At 44.4% G+C, this 18,904-nt stretch overlaps 1 protein-coding gene across 1 annotated transcript in view; it reads left to right on the top strand.

The window, feature by feature from the left end:
* unc5c (unc-5 netrin receptor C) overlaps positions 1-18,485 on the top strand; it is a 109,945-nt gene extending 91,460 nt beyond the window's left edge. The window contains exons 8-17 of the mRNA XM_041959809.1: positions 1,038-1,094; positions 3,713-3,904; positions 5,498-5,860; positions 8,397-8,484; positions 8,627-8,798; positions 13,254-13,487; positions 14,110-14,259; positions 14,358-14,522; positions 15,174-15,352; positions 16,634-18,485. Coding sequence (XP_041815743.1) covers positions 1,038-1,094; positions 3,713-3,904; positions 5,498-5,860; positions 8,397-8,484; positions 8,627-8,798; positions 13,254-13,487; positions 14,110-14,259; positions 14,358-14,522; positions 15,174-15,352; positions 16,634-16,793 — 1,760 coding nt within the window. The 3' untranslated portion in view covers positions 16,794-18,485. The remainder of the gene's footprint in view (positions 1-1,037; positions 1,095-3,712; positions 3,905-5,497; positions 5,861-8,396; positions 8,485-8,626; positions 8,799-13,253; positions 13,488-14,109; positions 14,260-14,357; positions 14,523-15,173; positions 15,353-16,633) is intronic.
* The last annotated feature ends 419 nt before the right edge of the window (positions 18,486-18,904 follow it).

Below are 18,904 nucleotides of genomic sequence, written 5' to 3'. Positions count from 1 at the left end.
GAAGTTAAGACTGAAACGCAGACAATGACCCCCCCTCCTCCTCCCCAGCTCTACGTTGTCAAGAAAGAATAATCTTTGTGTGTCTGGGGCTCTGAGGTTTCCTTTCGGAGCCCACCCACCGAAGCATGCTTTTTCTCCGGCTATACTGTAAATGCACGGATGAACAGAAACTCTACAGGATGGGTTCAAACGGGCCATCAGTTAGACTGACCCTGACAGTCACCCCCCCCTGCTCGCTGTTGCCTGATTACATGTACACACCAGCCCCATCTATCAAGCCATTGATTTTCCTGTCGGTCCACTTGTCCGCCTGTGGCTCTCTCCCTCTCCAATAAGGACTTCATTGTTTGTATAGTTGTTTATGGATGTCCCAGGGAGACTGAATATTATGTGTTCTAGTGCGCTATCCCTGGCTGCCATTCCGCGCCGCTTTCCGCTTCGGCGTGCAACCTGACCACAACAAAAGCACAACCAAAAAGCCCAGTTGGTGCCAGGAACCATCTACGTGGGCGATTTTTCTCCAAATCTCTGTCCTTCAACCCCCTTTTTTTTTTTCATTTCCTGCTTCCCTAACATAATCGTTCCTTTCATCCCGTGCACTGCGCTCTCCATCCACCTTCCAGTGACAGATGCAAGGCTGTTGGTTCTATTGACTGTGCTGGAGCCTGCACTTTATCAGCCCCTCCATTCCCCCTCACCTGCCAGCATCAGTCCTGCTGCTGCTGCTGAGGCACTAAGCCAAGTTGATGGATCACGCCAGTCCCTCACAGAACCTCCGTGCCCCCCGCCCTCCCCCCCAACTCCTCTCATCCATCTCTATACTCTATACACAGATCTGGAGAGGAGGGGCCAAATCAAGAAAGATCGCTTCCCCCATGTCATCACTCCTACTCATGAGTTTGTTGCTGTCTCATTTGTTGAGTTTGTTTTTCTGTTGGCTTAAATTTGATTTCCATCATCCCTCTGCTGTCCACCCCACCCCCCCTCCTTACCTCCCCTGCTCTCTCTCCCATCCACAATACCTTCATTTCTTCAAGGTTCCTTATATCAGAAGTCCTCCGAGGCAAAAGACAAGAGTGATTTTGGAAATTCATGTGAGTTATTGGTTTTTTTTTTAAATCATTCATTTATTTTTTACATTATTTCCACGTTCATGCTGGTGTCTGTCTTTGATCTTTATTGGCAGGTTACGCGCGAGGAATTTGCAGTCGCTCACAGTCACAGATAAATCATTAGAAAATATAACTTTTTTGCACTAAAAACATAAAAGACGATTGTTATTTCATGTCCATCTATGTTTCATTACTGCTCCTCTGTTGTTGTTTTTTAACAGATAACCATTTCAAGCCACTTCCTTGTTTGATTTCCTCTCTGTCCTTTCTCATACTGCGCTGACACCCTTTACCTTGTTGCTGCTGAACTTCAGCCCGAGGCCTCGCCGCGCCGTCAGCTCGGCCGCCAAGTCTGGCAAAGAATTTAACCCGCTGTCATTCTCTCTGTGTATCGTTAATATTTTCCTCTCTCCGTGTATCTCCTCCTGCCTCTGCAAATCTCTGCATCCTCTCAGAGAATGGAGTGTTCAATAATCCCTTTCATTTCCATTTGTTGTACTTTTCCCTCTCCGACAATGGCTCATGTTCAAAGGGATGTATTAATCTAAGTGATACATTTTAATGCGTACACTTAGCAGGTTGCTGCCTTTATCATCAAAGCTTGGATGGGAGATTGTTGGACTGAGGGGATATATGTTAAATAACTGCAGGGAAGCTTGGTAGAGGAAGCACAGTGAAATTACATTTTCAGACTTTCATCACTGCCTCCCTGCTCTGTTTTCTGTTCATGTCTGTGCTAGAGGAAGGATTAGAGGCCTAACAATATATGAGGATATATCTTGACACTCCCTCTTCAATGTGATGTCTCAGTTAAGGCTGGATAGAGAAGACCAGGCCACATATGTCCTTCCTGGGTTCTGAGGGAAATAAAGTCTTTGAAATAACTGCAGCATTTGATCATCTCGCCTGTTTGAATGTGGCCATTCAATACATCGAAAGAAGCAGACTACTTTTTCTTTTAATCACTGTGTTTATAGTGTGAGCAAAAGGAAATGGCCTGGTGAAGGTCATTCCCTATTTCCTTTCAATTTCAAACTGACTACATGGTGAATGTGCGTACTGTAATTAGATTCAAAAGCCTATTTATATTCCATATAGATATTAACATCAAATGACAGCCAGGGAAAAATAAGCCATGTACTTTAACTCTTGGAGACCAAGGATGTGATAAAAAAAAATAAATTAATACATACAACTTGTGGCTTTCAGTCGTCAGAAAAGCTCTCGGTTCTCTGGCCTTTCTCCCTCTTCTCCTTTCTCCTCCTTTGTGCCGGAGAACACAAGAGACACAGATTGAGTGCCATCTGTATCCCTGAAACACATGAGGCTAATTTACACAATTCCTCAGCCATCATGCATGCCCTGAAAGTGCTGCGTATGGCTCCGTGGCCGATGCTGCCATCTGCTGGTGCAGAGTCTGGCTCATTTGCATACTCAAATGATCTCAAAGGCAGGCGTTTCCCTCTGATCAAGACAACTTCATTCTCTCATAGATACGAAGGTGTTCATATGCTTTGGTCTCTTACTCTATTTCTAGGGCCCCCTGACATGTACAGTGCATATTCAAATGTTGCAACAATGCACACATGCAGGCCCGCACACGCCTTCTGGCATTTTGCTGCCTCAACAGAAGAGCTTCTCCCCATATGTCATTTTGGTGACAGTGAAGGACATTCTTTACCAAACACTACAGAGAGTTCAGACTGTCAGTAGGCATCCATTAAAAGGTCTGATCTGTAATGCGTGCCTGTCTGGGTCTGCGTTTCTAACAGCCACTATATCCATGCCAGGCCTACTAATCACAGAGGTTTCTCCAGCTGGAAAGTGGACAGAAAGACTCTGGGAGGGAGACAGAGATGAAAGACAATTTGAGAAAAGCAAGCGATGTCTAGATCTTATCTTCAGTGTGTAAGAACAAAGACAGAGACAGACTCTGAACTCCAACACAGAGCACGGTAATTTGAAGATGAAAACATGTATATCTCCGTCTTCAGAACTTTTGATCTCGCTTCTGAGCCTGCTTGTTAGGACAGTGTGTCATTGGGTTGCACTGGAGCAGCCGTCCTTATTAATTGCGCCCCTGTGCCTAGAGTTTATCATCATTATCTTCATTTTCTTAGTTTCTAATTATCTTTACGATGCACGCTATACAACCCCCCGTCAAACAATATGTCATCATAAAAGAATTATTAATCTGTGACTTTGTGAAGGACCCGGTGTTGTGCATTACTCTGTCTCCTCTGTCGTGCAGTACGTGCATCATTATCCCTTTTCGCTTTTGACAATTAAGAGTGTCCTGTATTATTTCATCAACACCCAGACTATTTGCTGCAGCGGACCAGCATTAAGCACAATAATAATAAAAAAAAGACAAGAGATATACTGTACGCATTTATTTCCCAGTAGATGGTTATTAATATCCGGCTCAATCTTAAACCAGGATATTAGTCTGCTGATAATGGCTTCATCACAACTCCTGCATATTGAGAATGAAAGCTTAACAGTATTGATGTGAACTTATGAGGTCTTAAAAGACTGTTTTTCTCTCTGTCTTTTGTCTCTCTTCCCCAACCTCCCTCCTCCTCCTCCTCTTCCCCCAGTGGCCCCCAGCACAGATGATGTAGCTCTGTATGTGGGTATTGTCATAGCGGTGATCATGTGCCTGGTCATATCCGTCGTCGTGGCGCTCTTCATCTACAGGAAGAACCACCGCGACTTCGACTCCGACATCATCGATACCTCCGCCCTTAACGGAGGCTTCCAGCCAGTCAGCATCAAGACGGCCCGCAAAGGTGGGGCACGGGATGTGTGTTTGTTGTGTGCGTGTTTTATGTCTTTCATGCATGATATCCTGTCTTTTGCATCGCCTGCAGATACCAAAGTGTGACTTTTATCATCATCTTTATACTTAAAGAAACAGGATCATGTTGTCTAAAAAGCCCTTTTGTTCATTTAACAAAGCCAAGTTTACTCAGGTTAAAGAAAGTTTTAAAAAGTCAAGCAGACACACAAGAAGTTTGCCTAAAAAATTGTGGCAAATGTCTAACTGATCGAACTAATTGTCTATACCCCTGCCCTACATGACACACCTGTGTTGTCAGGCATTGGGAAACGCTTGGAATCGCATTATCAACCCATAGCATTAACCTGGTGCGATACGTTTGACTCAGCTGCTCTCTCACATGTGTGTTTGTGACAATGTGAATGTAAATGTGCCATTTTGACTGCGAATGAGCAGGGAGCTCGTGAGAGAAATGCAGACAACGTGTTTGTGGGAGCGAGGTGATGAAGCTATTAAAATGCTTGTCGTCGTGACGGGAGGCCAAACTATGCCCCTTCATTAAGGCACGATAAGGCCAGGCTGCATGTCGCATATTAAGCTGTAATTAGATTTGGGCTGGTGACACAGGACTTAAAAGTAAGACCGCAGGGATGACTACAGGTGGCAGTGAGCTGGACAAAAAGTAAGCAGGGAAACCGGCAGATCAGAGTAATTGTGTTGTAAATAGTCAGTTGGAGGTTTTGGGAACAGGAAAGAGAAAAACTGGGGAAAAAAAATAGAAAACAATAGAAACAGACAGCACAGACAAGAAAATAAGATTTTAAATACGGTACAATTCAGAGGGATGGATGCCACAAATAATTGGTTGGGTTGCCCAGCTTGTATTTAGAGCTAAATGTGCTCTTTCTGTCAGTATCCTTGTCAACGGGAGACTCACTTGCAGCATAGATATCTGCTAATCCAGCTCCAGACCAGTGAAAAAAACACGTGCAAGAAACAGACACTTAGATATCAGAATGCACCCAATTTAACATACAAAAAAACATTTAAATTAATTTAATGTAATCTGCTAGTTTAGTTGAATCATAACACTGAAAGTCAGAACTTAAATGCATCTTACCACAACTACTCAGCACCTAGAGTGTTTAGACACAAGCTCAACTACAACTGTAGAATTACTACTCAACAAGTGTTTTTTCCAGCCATCAACTTTTGTGACTTTCCCTGACATTTCTATCATTTCTAAAGCTTGTGTTTGGAGGCAGCGAGCTCACACCGCCGTCGCATCACCCACTCAGCCCCACTTACTGGACATTCATCCTCGTACCTACCGGGTAAAGTGAGTGCTAGCGATGCCATCTGTTACTCATGAATCACAGCTGCGCCTTCAGCGCCTCTGACTGAGTAATGTTTCTTGGTGGTGAAGTGGACTTCTCTAATGAGTGAAAAACAAATGAATAAAGACGGGCTGCAGTCTTGATGGTTGCTGCCAGCGCTTCATTTCCTCGTGGTTATTTTGGTTCTCCACAGTCGCAGTTGGCGATGGCTGCAGTGCTTCTCTTAAGGCTCTGCCACGCTGATCTCACTTTCTTTTCTTTTCCAGCTGATCTCCTAACAGCACCCCCTGACCTGACCTCAGCGGCCGCCATGTACCGCGGCCCGGTCTATGCCCTCCATGACGTGGCTGACAAAATCCCCATGACCAACTCCCCTCTGCTGGACCCACTTCCCAACCTGAAGATTAAGGTGTACAACTCCTCTGGCTTAGTGACTCCACAGGATGACCTGGGAGGGGAATTTTCCTCTAAACTGTCACCTAAGCTGCCGCACTGCCTCCTGGACAACAGCGACAGCACGATGGGCCGGCGCACACAGACCCAGACGTTGCTCCGCACCAGGGATCCATCCTGCACCGCACTGGGCTCCTTCAGCTCCCAGGGGGGGCATCTCATCGTGCCCAACTCAGGTACTGTACCAAGCAATGAGAAGGAAGCGCTTTCGCATGTGCGTGTTTTGATCTGTGACTCGGTGCATATTGATATTTTTAACAGAGGCAAAATCTGTTGTGCATTTAAAAATATGCAGAGAGAAATGTAGTATCACAAAGGAATCATTAGCTCTGATTCATGAGAGAGGGCTCTGCTAATTCCAGCAAATTCTGTTATAGTTCATCTAAAAACACATTTGCCATCTTTTGTCTGTTTTGACTAGTGCTGCATGTTTTCATTTACCTGGTGACACTCCTTTCAGCTGCTTAGTGAGCTCTCCTTTGTGTGTATGTGACTGTGTGTGTGTGTGTGTTTGTGTGTGTGTGTGTGTGTGTGTAGTGAAGAGATAAACTCCCCCGACATGGAGAAGAGATCTCTCCTCTCACTCTTCATTCATTCATCATAGGCTGATGATGTTCTCAGCCCAAAATGTTACCCTTAAAGATCCCATGAAATAGGCACTTGAAACTCCAGACTGTTTCTTAGCAGGGCGGAGTAGCTTCCTGGCGTCTACGCTGGCCGCCTAGCAACCCTATGGTGATGACAAGCCTCCAGGAAGTCAAGGAAATCGTCCACCATGAAGCTGCAACTTCTCGTTTTATACAAACAAACATAACTTGTTAATTAATGAGCTTTAGCGGTGCTGGTAGACGCATTTTGTTATCTTGAGGCAGAGCCAGTCCCACTGTTTCAACCTGTTCTTTATGCTAAGCTAGGCTAACCAGCTGCTGGCCGTCGCTTCATGCTTAGTGGATGGACGTAAAAGTCGATCTTCTCATCAACTCTCATAAATAATCAAATAATCATATTGCCCCAGAAATGTCTGACTGTCACTTTAAGGTTGCTCGCTCACTGACCTCCTTCAATGGGAAACACAGCTCATTAAGGAAGCAATGGTGCCAGTGCATGGAGCTTTACACTGTAACTTAGAGCATTCATAAAGGGATTTATGTGCCTTTAGTGTCAGATTTTTGACCTGGAAAACAAATCACGCTGCTAAGATTAAGACAAATTACTGCTAATCTGTGACGCAGTTAAGAAAGTCACTTTATAGACGTCTCAATCAGTCAGTAAATAATGGAGATATGGGAATATTAGAGCTCACCGAACTACCCATTATACATGAAAGGAAATGCTGTGTAAATTGTGTTCTAGACGCATGAGATCTGAGCTGCCTCTGTCATACCTTCGCATCTTTACCAGGGTAACCTTCACACACACAGACGTGACTTTGAAATAATATGCTCAGCCATATGTAACCTGTCAGTGTACTGACTGCACACAGTGTGACGAGGCTTGATGGATAGCTAAGGTGCGCGAGAGGAACTGATGTGGAGGTGTACTGTTTCAGGCCGCTTACATTAGCCGCGCTGTCCTCACTTCAAACACATGTGGGCTGTTTGTAACATGCCACAGATGCATGTTGACAGGCTTAGGCAAACTAGCAGAGACATTAAAGGATACACCGACTTCTCAAGTTTCTTAAGTTTTTCTGTTTTTTTTTTTTCCCGTTTTGATTCCTGTAAAAATGTTCTCAGCTGCCGGTTGCGCTCAGCCACCTCATCATGTTACATAGGCAAAGGGAGAAAGAAAGAGCACATTTGATATTTGATCTGTTCGTGCGTCTGGGTAATGAAATAGTTTGTGGCGCTGTCAGTGTGGCTGTTTGGTATTTTGCATCTTAAAATGCATTTCCCGTCCCTTTGAAGCTTTGCTGTGAGGGAGAGTGGCAGCGTGCGAGACGTCCCCGTGGCAGAGTTGTGATTGCCTTCCCAGCTATCAAGAGAAGCTGTCTGTCACCTTTTGAAAAGTTCAGTACAAGGACATGGGAAATCAATGAGCTATCTGAGAAACCCCCTCCAGAGACAGAGTGTGTGTGTGTGTGTGTGTGTGTGAAAGCGTTTGCATGAGGGAATGCGGTGAGGGGGGGGGGGGGGGTGTCCTAAAAAACACATCGGACAGGACATCATTTCAAATCAATCTGAGATGGAAAAATGTAAATCATGCTGGCTGCAGCAATATGAGGATGTTATGAAGAGGAGGGAGATCATTGATTTTAGAAATGAAATGTCACATCATTTCCTGATGCCATAGTTTTTACACATAAGGCTGAGAGGAGGCGCGATTATTACTAGAAAAATGATTATCATGATTCACTGGGGGATTCGACTTCTCTTTACTTTGTAGTAATGGCAGTAATGCATTAAGATATATCCATTACAAATAAAATGGTTAATATTTAAATTTTATATGTAAAAGGTAGAGCATTACAGACCTTAATTTCCATTTATAATGTATGTCAGAGTGGGCTTGTAGCTGAGATTCATCATACACATATATAATTTAAATATTCAGAGTTTTGAGTTTTTATGCTGGTCTGAGGTCTGTTTCCACTCACTCACGGCAGCATTGGCAGCACAAATGCTTAGAAAGACTCCTCTGTTCTACCTGACAGCTCACAACTCTTACATATGCCGGTTGGTTTGTTTGTTTGTTTGTTTGTTTGCTCTCCAGGGGTGAGTCTGCTCATTCCAGCAGGGGCCATTCCTCAGGGCAGAGTGTACGAGATGTACGTGACGGTTCAGAGGAAGGACAACATGAGGTACGCAGCGCCGCCTGCCACATCCATGCCCCAGAGCTGTGTTTACCCCTGTCAGCTCCGCCGTGTCACCGGTACGCCGAGACTGCTGTCACATCGCCACTAAACAGCATGTGTGTGTGTGCTTTTCTCTGTGCGCCTCCAGGCCCTCGGTGGAAGACGGCCAAACAGTGCTGGGCCCCGTGGTGAGCTGCGGGCCCCCCGGGGCCTTGTTGACTCGGCCGGTCATCATCACCATGCACCACTGTGCCGTGTGTGACGGCCAACAGGACTGGCTGATCCAGCTCAAGAACCACTCGCAGCAGAACCAGTGGGAGGTGAGATGCGGGATGCGCGACAAATGACCCTAACGCCTGCTGCCGTGGTCAACTTTGAAAACATGCCTCTGAAAGCTACGCTTGCCACCTAGAATAAGACTCTCAGACGGGCTTTATCCATTAAATAATCCATCCTGCATTCGGTTGGCTGAGAATTCTACTCAGCAAAGATCAAAGGGGAGCGATATTGTGAAAAACAAAATGATGAAATGGCACGGGATGATAGATAGCAGGGAGGGGGTGAAGGGGATCAACTTCCTCTGCCTTGTTTGTGCGGCTCAGCACTAAGAGTGAGCCCCTGTTGCAACCAGGTGCTGAAATAGTAAACCTCTGATAGCAGGAAACAGGCTGCTTTTCCCCCGACTGTTTTCCCGCACCTTTATGAATGCCTATTTTTGTTTTTGCGTGCCATTGTGTGTGTGTGTGTGTGTGTGTGTGTGTGTGTGTGTGTCTGCACGCGAATGTGTGTGTCTGTGCAGTGGTTGTGATTCTGGAAGCGCCCGTGCCTGCAAGCTCCATCATTAACAGCGCTGATGATGATAAGTTGGGTTGCTGAGGGCAGCAGTGTGAATTCTACCTATCCCCCTCTCTCCTTCTACACCTCACTTCCTCTCTGTCTATCACGCGCACACACGCACACATACACAATCCAATCACCACAAAGAGATAATTTGTAGAGAAACAAAGCTTCCAACCTCCTCACAAAAACTGCTTTAAACTTTTAACTATAGAGATTTCTGGAGAGACGACAACTGGACCATTTCTATCAATAGCACACCTCAGATAATAATTTGACGGACCTTGTTGCAGGCATTTATCCGTGTTGTTTTCTTCACTGTCTGGAGAGCACTTCTGGGTAAATTCTCCCTCCATGTTTTTTTAATGAACTCTTACAGGCCTGAGTGCGCTGAGACCTCTTTAAAGGCGATGGTGCTCGAAATAACAAACAAAGCACAAGAATTTGCTTAGCAGCGGGGCCGACCATGGCCGGCAGAGTGAACAGCAGAGGGAATGGAGAACGAATGTTTCTTTGTCACCAGCATTTGGCTTTGTGTCTGTATTCGGGACAACAGTGAAGCACCAGTTGCGGTCTTGTAAGGCGTGCTGCACAGGCCGGTCACATATTGAACATCCACCTACTTAGCAACAGCCTATATCCAATATATGTCCCTGTGTCAGCTCGTCGTTGAGTAGCGGCTTGAATAATATCATTTTCTGGAAGCCTTTGTACAATCTCCACTGCCAATGTGATGATATGACTTATGGAGCAGACAGAAAGTGCCAGACTGGGCCCACATGCCTTTGTGACATTGATGAATTACTTGGGGGCAGCCAATAAAGCTCAGTGTAAACTGAGTATAACTATTGATCAAGGAAGAAATCTTCAGTCAGATGTTCTGGGGGACCAAGTGTGCGTGTGTGTGTGTGTGTGTGTGTTTTTTTGGGGGGGGCGATTACGTGCTTATTATTGATCACATCTCTGACCTGTCGGGAATGCAGATGGTAATATCCGTGGTAACGGCAGCTTCCTTTATATAAGCTTCATTTCCCACTGAGGCCAGCCACGCTCCATGTGTGAAATATTGCTTTATATGACACGGTCTGTCAAAATGTGTATTCATCACTGTGGTAGAAACAGGAGGGATGAGCTCCTCTGGAAGAAATATTTCCTGGATTTATATATATAGATATATCTATATAGATATATAGTCTACAGTTGCGATCCACAATGCTGCACCCCTCCCCCGTCAAAGCACACACACACACACACACACGCACGCACGCACACATGCACGCATGGTGTCACTGAGGAAACATGCTGCTGTGATGATGATGAAGACAGCAGGTCATATAATGAGGAACATGTGGGGCTTTCTGCTTCAGTAACTCTCCTACAAAGATTTATCCTCCCACGCCTCTGAAAAAAAAAAAAGAAAAACTCAAAGGGCTCTCAGGGAGCACCGACCTCCACCAAGGCCAACAGTCCACTCCTCTATGATATGCAAATGTGCAAGCGCAACCACAATAGCCTATATGTCTGGATACATTTCCAAAACTAGTAGAATTTCACATTTGGATGTTAGTCTGAGAAAAAAGCGTACCATCCAGTCATATCGGTGTTCCCATGAAACCACTGTCATTCAGTGCTTACTCTCATTCCGCTTATGGATTTTAAGATGTATAGCAAAAATAATTAGTATATCTGCCCCGTCATTCAAATCCTCTTCAAAAATTCAGTGGCTCCCTCCTTGGCCCATGCTATAACCTTCCACCAAGTTTCATGAAAAGTGCTGTTTCCATAATCCTGCTGACAGACAGACAACCAAACAAACAGAAAACCAGATAACCGTCTTGGTGGAGGTAAAAATTTCTGCTGATGGTGCGAAAAATTAGTGAATAAATGATGCTGTGTGAATATGTGTGTGTGTGTGTTTGCATTTTTGATTGTTTGTGCCTGCACACACATGTATGAAGCAAAAGCCTACTTCCCCACTGTGTGTTCTAATTATCCCCCAATAAGGATCCCCGGCGCCTTCCCCCAGGAGCCGTTAAAGAGTCTAATGATCAGCCATAATACTGCTGTTAAACGGCCTAGCTCACAATAAAATACTGTAATTCCTCTTCTGTCTCTCATAATAGGCTGAATTAATGCCAGTGTGCTGCTCACAGGAGTGTTTGGATTAGATGGAGGAAGACACAGAGAGAGAGAAAAGCAAGATCAAGAGAGATCAAGAGGGAGGGTGAAAGATGGAGAGAGAGAGAGAGAAAGGGCCACATAAGCGTCCTCAGACCAGACAGTCTTAATGAAAGAGAAATATGTCCTGTCATTAGTGCTATTACAGGGGTCAGCTTCAAATGGTCTGGAAACTCACTCTTCCATTACATCACACACATAATGGCAAGGTGTCAGACATTAGTAATGCACACTTGCTAAGTGTAATATCCAAAGGACACGGCTTATGTGATGACCCTTGATTGTACTTCCCCTCTTAAAAAGGCATTTAAATTCAGTTTGGGTCCAATTAAACAGATCTGAAATGTTCTGGAATAAAAATGAACAAATAAATTGAGGACAAAACTAGAACCGTTCAAAACGCTTTTGTCTCTTTTTTCTCTGCTCTTAATACATATACTTTAGCCTTATTTGCCAACAAATGATAAGATATAAGGAAACTGACAGTATGTGGGACAGAGCCAGAGTGACGGTATTAGAAATGTTAATCATGTCTTCTTTTGTTCTCTCCTTTCTTCTCGTGTTAATGGTATTTAATGGTGTGTGTGTGTGTGTGTGTGTTTTTTGGGGGGGGCGATTACGTGCTTATTATTGATCACATCTCTGACCTGTCGGGAATGCAGATGGTAATATCCGTGGTAACGGCAGCTTCCTTCCTCATTCCACAGGCAAGGTCCTCTGAATAATTTAATAATTACAAATGTGATAAATGACGTTAATGTATGCAAAGGCAACACATATTGGTCTACTCTGTATTATGTACAAAAATGCACAACCCCGATTGCAAAGAAGTTGGGACGCTGTGTAAAACACAAATAAAAACAGGATGCAGTCATTTGCAAATGAGCTGTGTTTGCTGAGCCCATGAAGTAACACCCTTCATACAATCATGTGTTCACAAAGTGGTGAACCTCGCTCCATCCTCGCTTGTGAACGACTGAGCCTTCCAGGATGCTCCTTTCATACCCAATCATGATTCTATCACCTGATACCAACCAACCTGTTTACCTGTGGAATGTTCCAAACAGGTGTTTTTGGAGCGTTCAACAACTTTCCCAGTCCGTTGTTGCTTCTGTCCCAACTTGTTTGAAACATGTTGCCGTTATCATATTCAGAAAAAGCAGATATTTACATAAATCAATGAAGCTGATGAGGTCAAACATGTTATATTGTTTTTGTATTGTTTTTGATTATATGCCAAAAAGGATGAGCAAATTATCACATTGTGTTTTATTTATGTTTCACACTGCGTCCCAACCTTTTCTGGAATCGGGGTTGTAGAAAATTATTCAAATGATTGTCTGACTGAGGAAAACTACAAATTGAGTTCAACTTGTTTGTAGATCTTCACTGAATACATAAAAAGAATATTTTGTAGTGCCTTAGATTGAAAAGTCCCATTTCTAGGAGCAAGAATTACTTAGATATAATTCAGTAGAAAATTAGAGTGATCATTCGTCTTGTCTCTTTTTTCTCTGCTCTTAATACATATACTTTAGCCTTATTTGCCAACAAATGATAAGATATAAGGAAACTGACAGTATGTGGGACAGAGCCAGAGTGACGGTATTAGAAATGTTAATCATGTCTTCTTTTGTTCTCTCCTTTCTTCTCGTGTTAATGGTATTTTTCCAACTGCCGACGCTTCCACGTTGTTTTTTTTTTAGCCTATTATCTCCCACACTTGTGTCACTTTTTCTGTCTCCCTGTCCGCCCTGTAGGACGTGGTGGTGGTAGGAGAAGAAAATTTCACCACGCCGTGCTATATCCAAATGGATGACGAGGCCTGCCACATCCTGACAGAGACGCTGGGCACCTACTGCCTCGTGGGCCAATCTCTCAGCGCCGCAACCACCAAGCGCCTCAAACTAGCCATTTTCGGCCCTGTCACCTGCCCCGCCATGGAGTATCACATCAGAGTCTACTGCCTGGACGACACGCAGGACGCGCTCAAGGTAAATCTAAGGCAGTGTGCTTGTGTGCGCCCATTCTTCTGCCTGCAATAGGTTACTATATGTGGCAGAAATGAAATGTGCTTGCAGGCATTAATGATGTTTGCGAGCGTGCCGTTTTGACTGAATTGTTGCCAGTTGCCAATGACCGTGTGTGTAGGCACAGCCAGCAGATGAGATGTGGGAGGCGGAATGAAAAATCTTTGTGTCTGTGTGTCGCTATAGTGTTGCTGCTCCTAAAAAGATGTAGCTGCTGCCCCAACACCAAATAAGCCACATTTATCCCCTGACTCTGCTGTTGTCTCCTTCTGTTTAATACCTCCATCTACCTACGTGGAGGAAAGATAAGGAGGGATTATTGTACCGAGCAGGGATATTAAACACGGTTATTAAGTTTGGGAATGCATAATGAGAAGTGATAGTGATCCTGCTGCAAGGACACTGAAGTTTCAGATGGCAGGTCCAGATCCAGGTTCATAAAGCCCCCAGTGTGATGAATATGCTATAAAAAAGCATGAAGCAAACATGATATAACAACAGTTTACAGCAGCACAAAAGTAGACAAACTTTTGAGGTCGGTAGGTGTGGTTTTACACACTAAACAAGTGTGTGTGTGTGTGTACAGGAAGTCCTCCAGATGGAGAAGCAAATGGGTGGGAAGCTGCTGGACGAACCAAAGACTCTCAACTTTAAAGACAGCACCCACAACCTGAGACTTTCCATCCACGACGTCCCCAACATGTTGTGGAAAAGCAAACTTCTAGCCAAGTACCAGGTAAGCTGCCTGTTCGGAGAGAGAGGGAGAGGGAGAGGGCTTAAACAATTTCACCTCACAGCTGAGTAAACCTGGCGCCCCTTTTCGTCTCTCTGCAGGAGCTGTCCTTCCAGCAGGTGTGGTGCGGTTCACAGCGGAACCTCCACTGCTGCTTTACTCTGGAGCGCTTCTCTGGCAGCACCGTGGACCTGGCCTGCAAGATATGCGTCCGCCAAGTGGAGGGAGAAGGGCAGATTTTCCAGCTGGACACCACGCTGTCAGAGGTACGGTCGACGCTTCCCCAGAACGCAGCCGAAACTCTTCCGTTTCATTCAGAACAGCTTAAAAGATCGTTAAAGATCAGTGAGGCTTTCGACCCCTCTTGTCGCCTGATTTGTGCGCGCAGAGATAATGCATTTCCTCCTTATCTCTCTGTTGCGAGGGAGCTCGAATGAGATTACCTTTTCTTTCACGATCTTCCGGCTTTTTGCAGACTGACAGGACGGAAGACAGGTAGTCTTGATCCCGTGGCCCTCGCATAGTCCTGCCTATGACAGGCCAGAGGGGGAATAATCACCCTCTAGTCGTGCTGCACTTGCTTCACAAAGGCCATCTGGCCTGGAGAATAGAGCTTGAGGGATGCAGGAGCACACAGGCTTTTGTGCTCAGTAATGAGATGAATTACAGTACATGCAGTGCAAAGCTGTGTCTCTGCCTGGCCTCGGCTCATTTGTCTCTAGGTTTAACTCTGATTTCTGCAGCCAGGCTTGCAGCACTTAATCCTCCAGATGCAATATGTTTTAAAATCACTCAGCATGCATCAGTGAATGGGTGGCAATAAAATGAAGAATTTCCACTTTTTGTACAACCCAGAAACATTTTCTGCTTATGTACAGTACGTGCAACCTGTAAACAGTTTGTGTCTCTTCCTGCAGGATTCCCAGAGTATCGACACGTCTCTGCTGGACCCCGCCAGTAACATCACCACGCTGGTGGGGCCCAATGCCTTCCGCATCCCCGTCTCCATCCGACAGAAGTTGTGTGGCAGTCTGGATGCGCCGCAGACCAGGGGAAATGACTGGAGGATGTTGGCCCACAAGCTTAACCTTGACAGGTGGGTGGAGGGACAGGGCTGTCTGAGAGAGACGGGGAGCGAGATGGTGACTCAGATTCAGGCCCTTAGTGGCGACAGTCTGCGGGAACAGGCTGTCATCAGGCTTTGCCCACTTTGTGCAGGGAAAATGAGAGAGATGAAGGAATAAGAGCGGCGTGTTTTAGAAATGAACAAAAAGTTGTTGATGTGCAGTTTTAGCTGCCATCTGTAGATAACGGCTCTGTTTTTGTCTGATTTTGATTGTTCTGCGGGAATGTGACTCACTTCGATAAGCATCTGTAGAATTGAGATTAATTGAGCCGAACTGAAGTGAGACAGACAGACAGAGAGACAAAGATAGAAGCAGCTGCTCTTTTCGAAACGTCACCCATGTGTCTTTGATAGTCTTGTGGGTGTGCGCGGTGGAGGTGTGTGTCCATTTATAAGGTCCCAGCTCAGCGGGGCGGCCTTATCACAGGCTGCAGCTGCAGATTGACGAGACCGCTGACAGAGTGTGGCGTGAAGGAGGGAGAGCGCAGGGGAGAGACCTGAACCCACCTCTCGTTCACAGCCCACAGTGATGACACATACAGAACAGTAGTGTATACATGGAGCTCATTGCTTTTAATTTCATATAAAAATCCAGGCATGTATGTGCGTTTATTTCAAACGCACATACATGCATGTATGTGGAGGATTGAATAAAAAAGAAACATCTGTGTGAGAAATAGGATTTTAAAAGAAGCACAAATGCTCTGAAAGTTAACCTTTTTTTTTTACTTTCTTAAAAGGGACTCCGGTGCGCAATCAGCAGCTCATTTGGATATTCTCCCCACCTTTTTCTGAATTTCCTACAAAGTACCTTTTTTTTCCTGTGCTGTGCTTGTCGCAAGAGCCGTTCACGTATTATAAACTACAAAAAAGTAGCCGCGTCCTGCAGCAGGAATCATGAAATCCAGATGGAAGGCAGTTTTAAACCGATTGGCTCCTTAAAGAAAAAAACCTGTTTCAAAGAAAGGAAAATGATCATTGCTTCTCAAATAGCAAACATATGCAGGCGCATCTATACATCAGCGCTCATGAACACATTAAGTTATATGCTTATGTAAACAAATGGAAAAAGACTGAAATGTTTGCTGCACAAACGGTGAAGCTAAAAACTGTTGAAATCATTTTTCAAACTGTGTCAGCACACCAGCCAAGACCTGTCTTCCATTTCAAGTGAACTCATTCATCTCTGTTAACAATCCACCTCCCTCTCCTGCCCCGTCCCCCTCTGTTTTGTCCCAAACATTCATGCAGGTATCTTAACTACTTTGCCACCAAATCCAGTCCCACGGGAGTGATCCTGGACTTGTGGGAGGCCCAGCATTTTCCTGATGGCAACCTCAGTCGCCTGGCCCAGGTGCTGGAGGAGATGGGACGCCATGACAGCCTTGTTCCTGCAGCGACTGAGCACTGACATCTGCCCACCGGGGAGTGCGACAATCCGGGGAGGAAGAAGACGTGAAAAAAAAAAAAAAAAAAAAAAAACAGATAAGAAAATAAGAGAGGCGGACGCCCCAGAAGCGGGAGAGTCATTCAGCGTCGCGGTGACAAATGCACGCACACACTCACTGATAACTGCGTGTGTGCGCGCACTCAGAAGCAAAGATGATAGAAACAGCGAGGTCTACTCAGCCATGACCCAGTTAAACATTGGCAGAGATTCTTGTTTACCCTCCAAGTTGTTACACCCTTTGTTGCCAGTCATTTCTCCCTGGCTGTTCCTCGCTCTCTCTCTCTCTCTCTCTCTCTCTGGTACAACGACTTGATATTTTTGGCTCTGGTTTCCTGGGAAACAGCTATCCGGTTATTTGGATGGACTGCGCGGGTATTGAGGACGGCCTCGCCACAGACGACGGTGCGAGCAGCGAGACACCATCAGAGGTCAAAGGCTCAACAGAGCAAGGCTTGGATCAGAGGAAGCATCTCTCGCTCTCCAAAATCAGTCTCCATAGCAACTCCATGGACGAGTATGTGTTCTGTGATAACATAGTGTTTAATAATATGCCTATTTATACATATCCTTTGTTTTTTTGGTTTTTTAGGTTGCCTGTTATGGAATACTTTGCAGTGTCCTCACATTTTTGTTTCTTCTTTCGTTATGTTTGACTGTATCAGAGCGCCTCCTGGTGGACACTCACTATAATGATCTGTCAGCCACATTTTCATGTACAGAAGGAAATCAATGATGTAATCATTTGGCAGTTTTAGATGTGCTGTCCTAACTACTACTACTTTTTATTCATGTTATGTACAATTATTGTTTTTCAATTATGTGCGCTTGTTTTACATGATTTTTTTAAGTCTTAAAAATATTTTTGATAAGTTGCATTGGGTGTAATTTTTTAACTCTTTATTTTTACCAGATCATTTGGTTAATTAAACCAGTCTGTTACCTCTAAATAGAGGTTGATCGAGACCATTTTTCCCAAACTGAATAAAGTTCATGACTGATGATGATTTGTATGTTGTTCAAGATATCAGAGAGGAAAAGTAGATAGAAAAGGGAATGAAATACGTATATTTTTATAGGACCAATGCAACCGAATAAAACTGCTTTTTACCAAATAATTGACATACAGTGTATGAGGTTAAATTTAATACAGGAGGTGATCATCCAGATATCCGATGCCATTTCAAAAAAGTGTCATTTCTTGTGTTCAGAGCTGAATGACTCATTCATCTGTGATTTTGGAGAAGGGAGATTTTCACTCAGACTTCTGTGTTTGTACATTAACGGCAGGCGCCATCAATGTTACGATGACACTGACTCAGTGCATTAAAACAAAAACAAAAAATAGTGATAGTTGTAAATGCAACATTCCTTTGATGCAGCAGCACTTGTGACTGTTCAAGTGTTCTTGGTTGGTTCTTGATTATTTTTTTGTTTTTGTATGGCAGTTGTCCCAGTTTTTCGTAAAGCCGTCTATGCAATCTTTGCATCTTTCTGAAACAATCTTTACATTCTCAGTGGGCTAGCCTTTGCATTCCCTCGTTGTTCTTCAGCTTCATGATTATTATTGTGTATAGTGAGAATGTAGCCTGTCTGTTTCTGGCACTCACGATGTTCCTCGCAACTGCTTGCATTTCATCTGTCAAGTTATTGTACAAAGTGTAAGAAAGAATTTTTAAGACTAATAATAAATTATATTTATATGCAACATTGAACACGGAGCACAAGGATCTTGTTTGTTTAAACCGTGGGATCAACAACATGAATCTTACAGCAGTGTTCGACATAAATAGACAAACCTTCGAGACACATACTTTTAATTGGGGAATGTTATCCAGATCCACTCATACACTCTTGTTAATCACTTATGTACAGATTAAATAAGGCACATGCCATAGTGGTAGAGTGGACGGGACTTATTCTGTACACAGATAAATCACCAAGAGCACATTTCAACATCCAGCCAGGCAATAATTATCAATAGGTTTCAGCTCAGCTATATACAAATGAAGAGAAAGAGGAGACAATGAGGGAGAGCAAGACCTCGCTTGCAGCTCGGAGGGCCTGAAGGACAA

The sequence above is a fragment of the Chelmon rostratus genome, chromosome 19, assembly GCF_017976325.1.
Source record: "Chelmon rostratus isolate fCheRos1 chromosome 19, fCheRos1.pri, whole genome shotgun sequence".
NCBI lineage: Eukaryota > Metazoa > Chordata > Actinopteri > Chaetodontiformes > Chaetodontidae > Chelmon > Chelmon rostratus.
The sequence above is the reverse complement of the archived record's forward strand: the minus strand, read 5'-3'. Positions and strand labels throughout refer to the sequence as shown.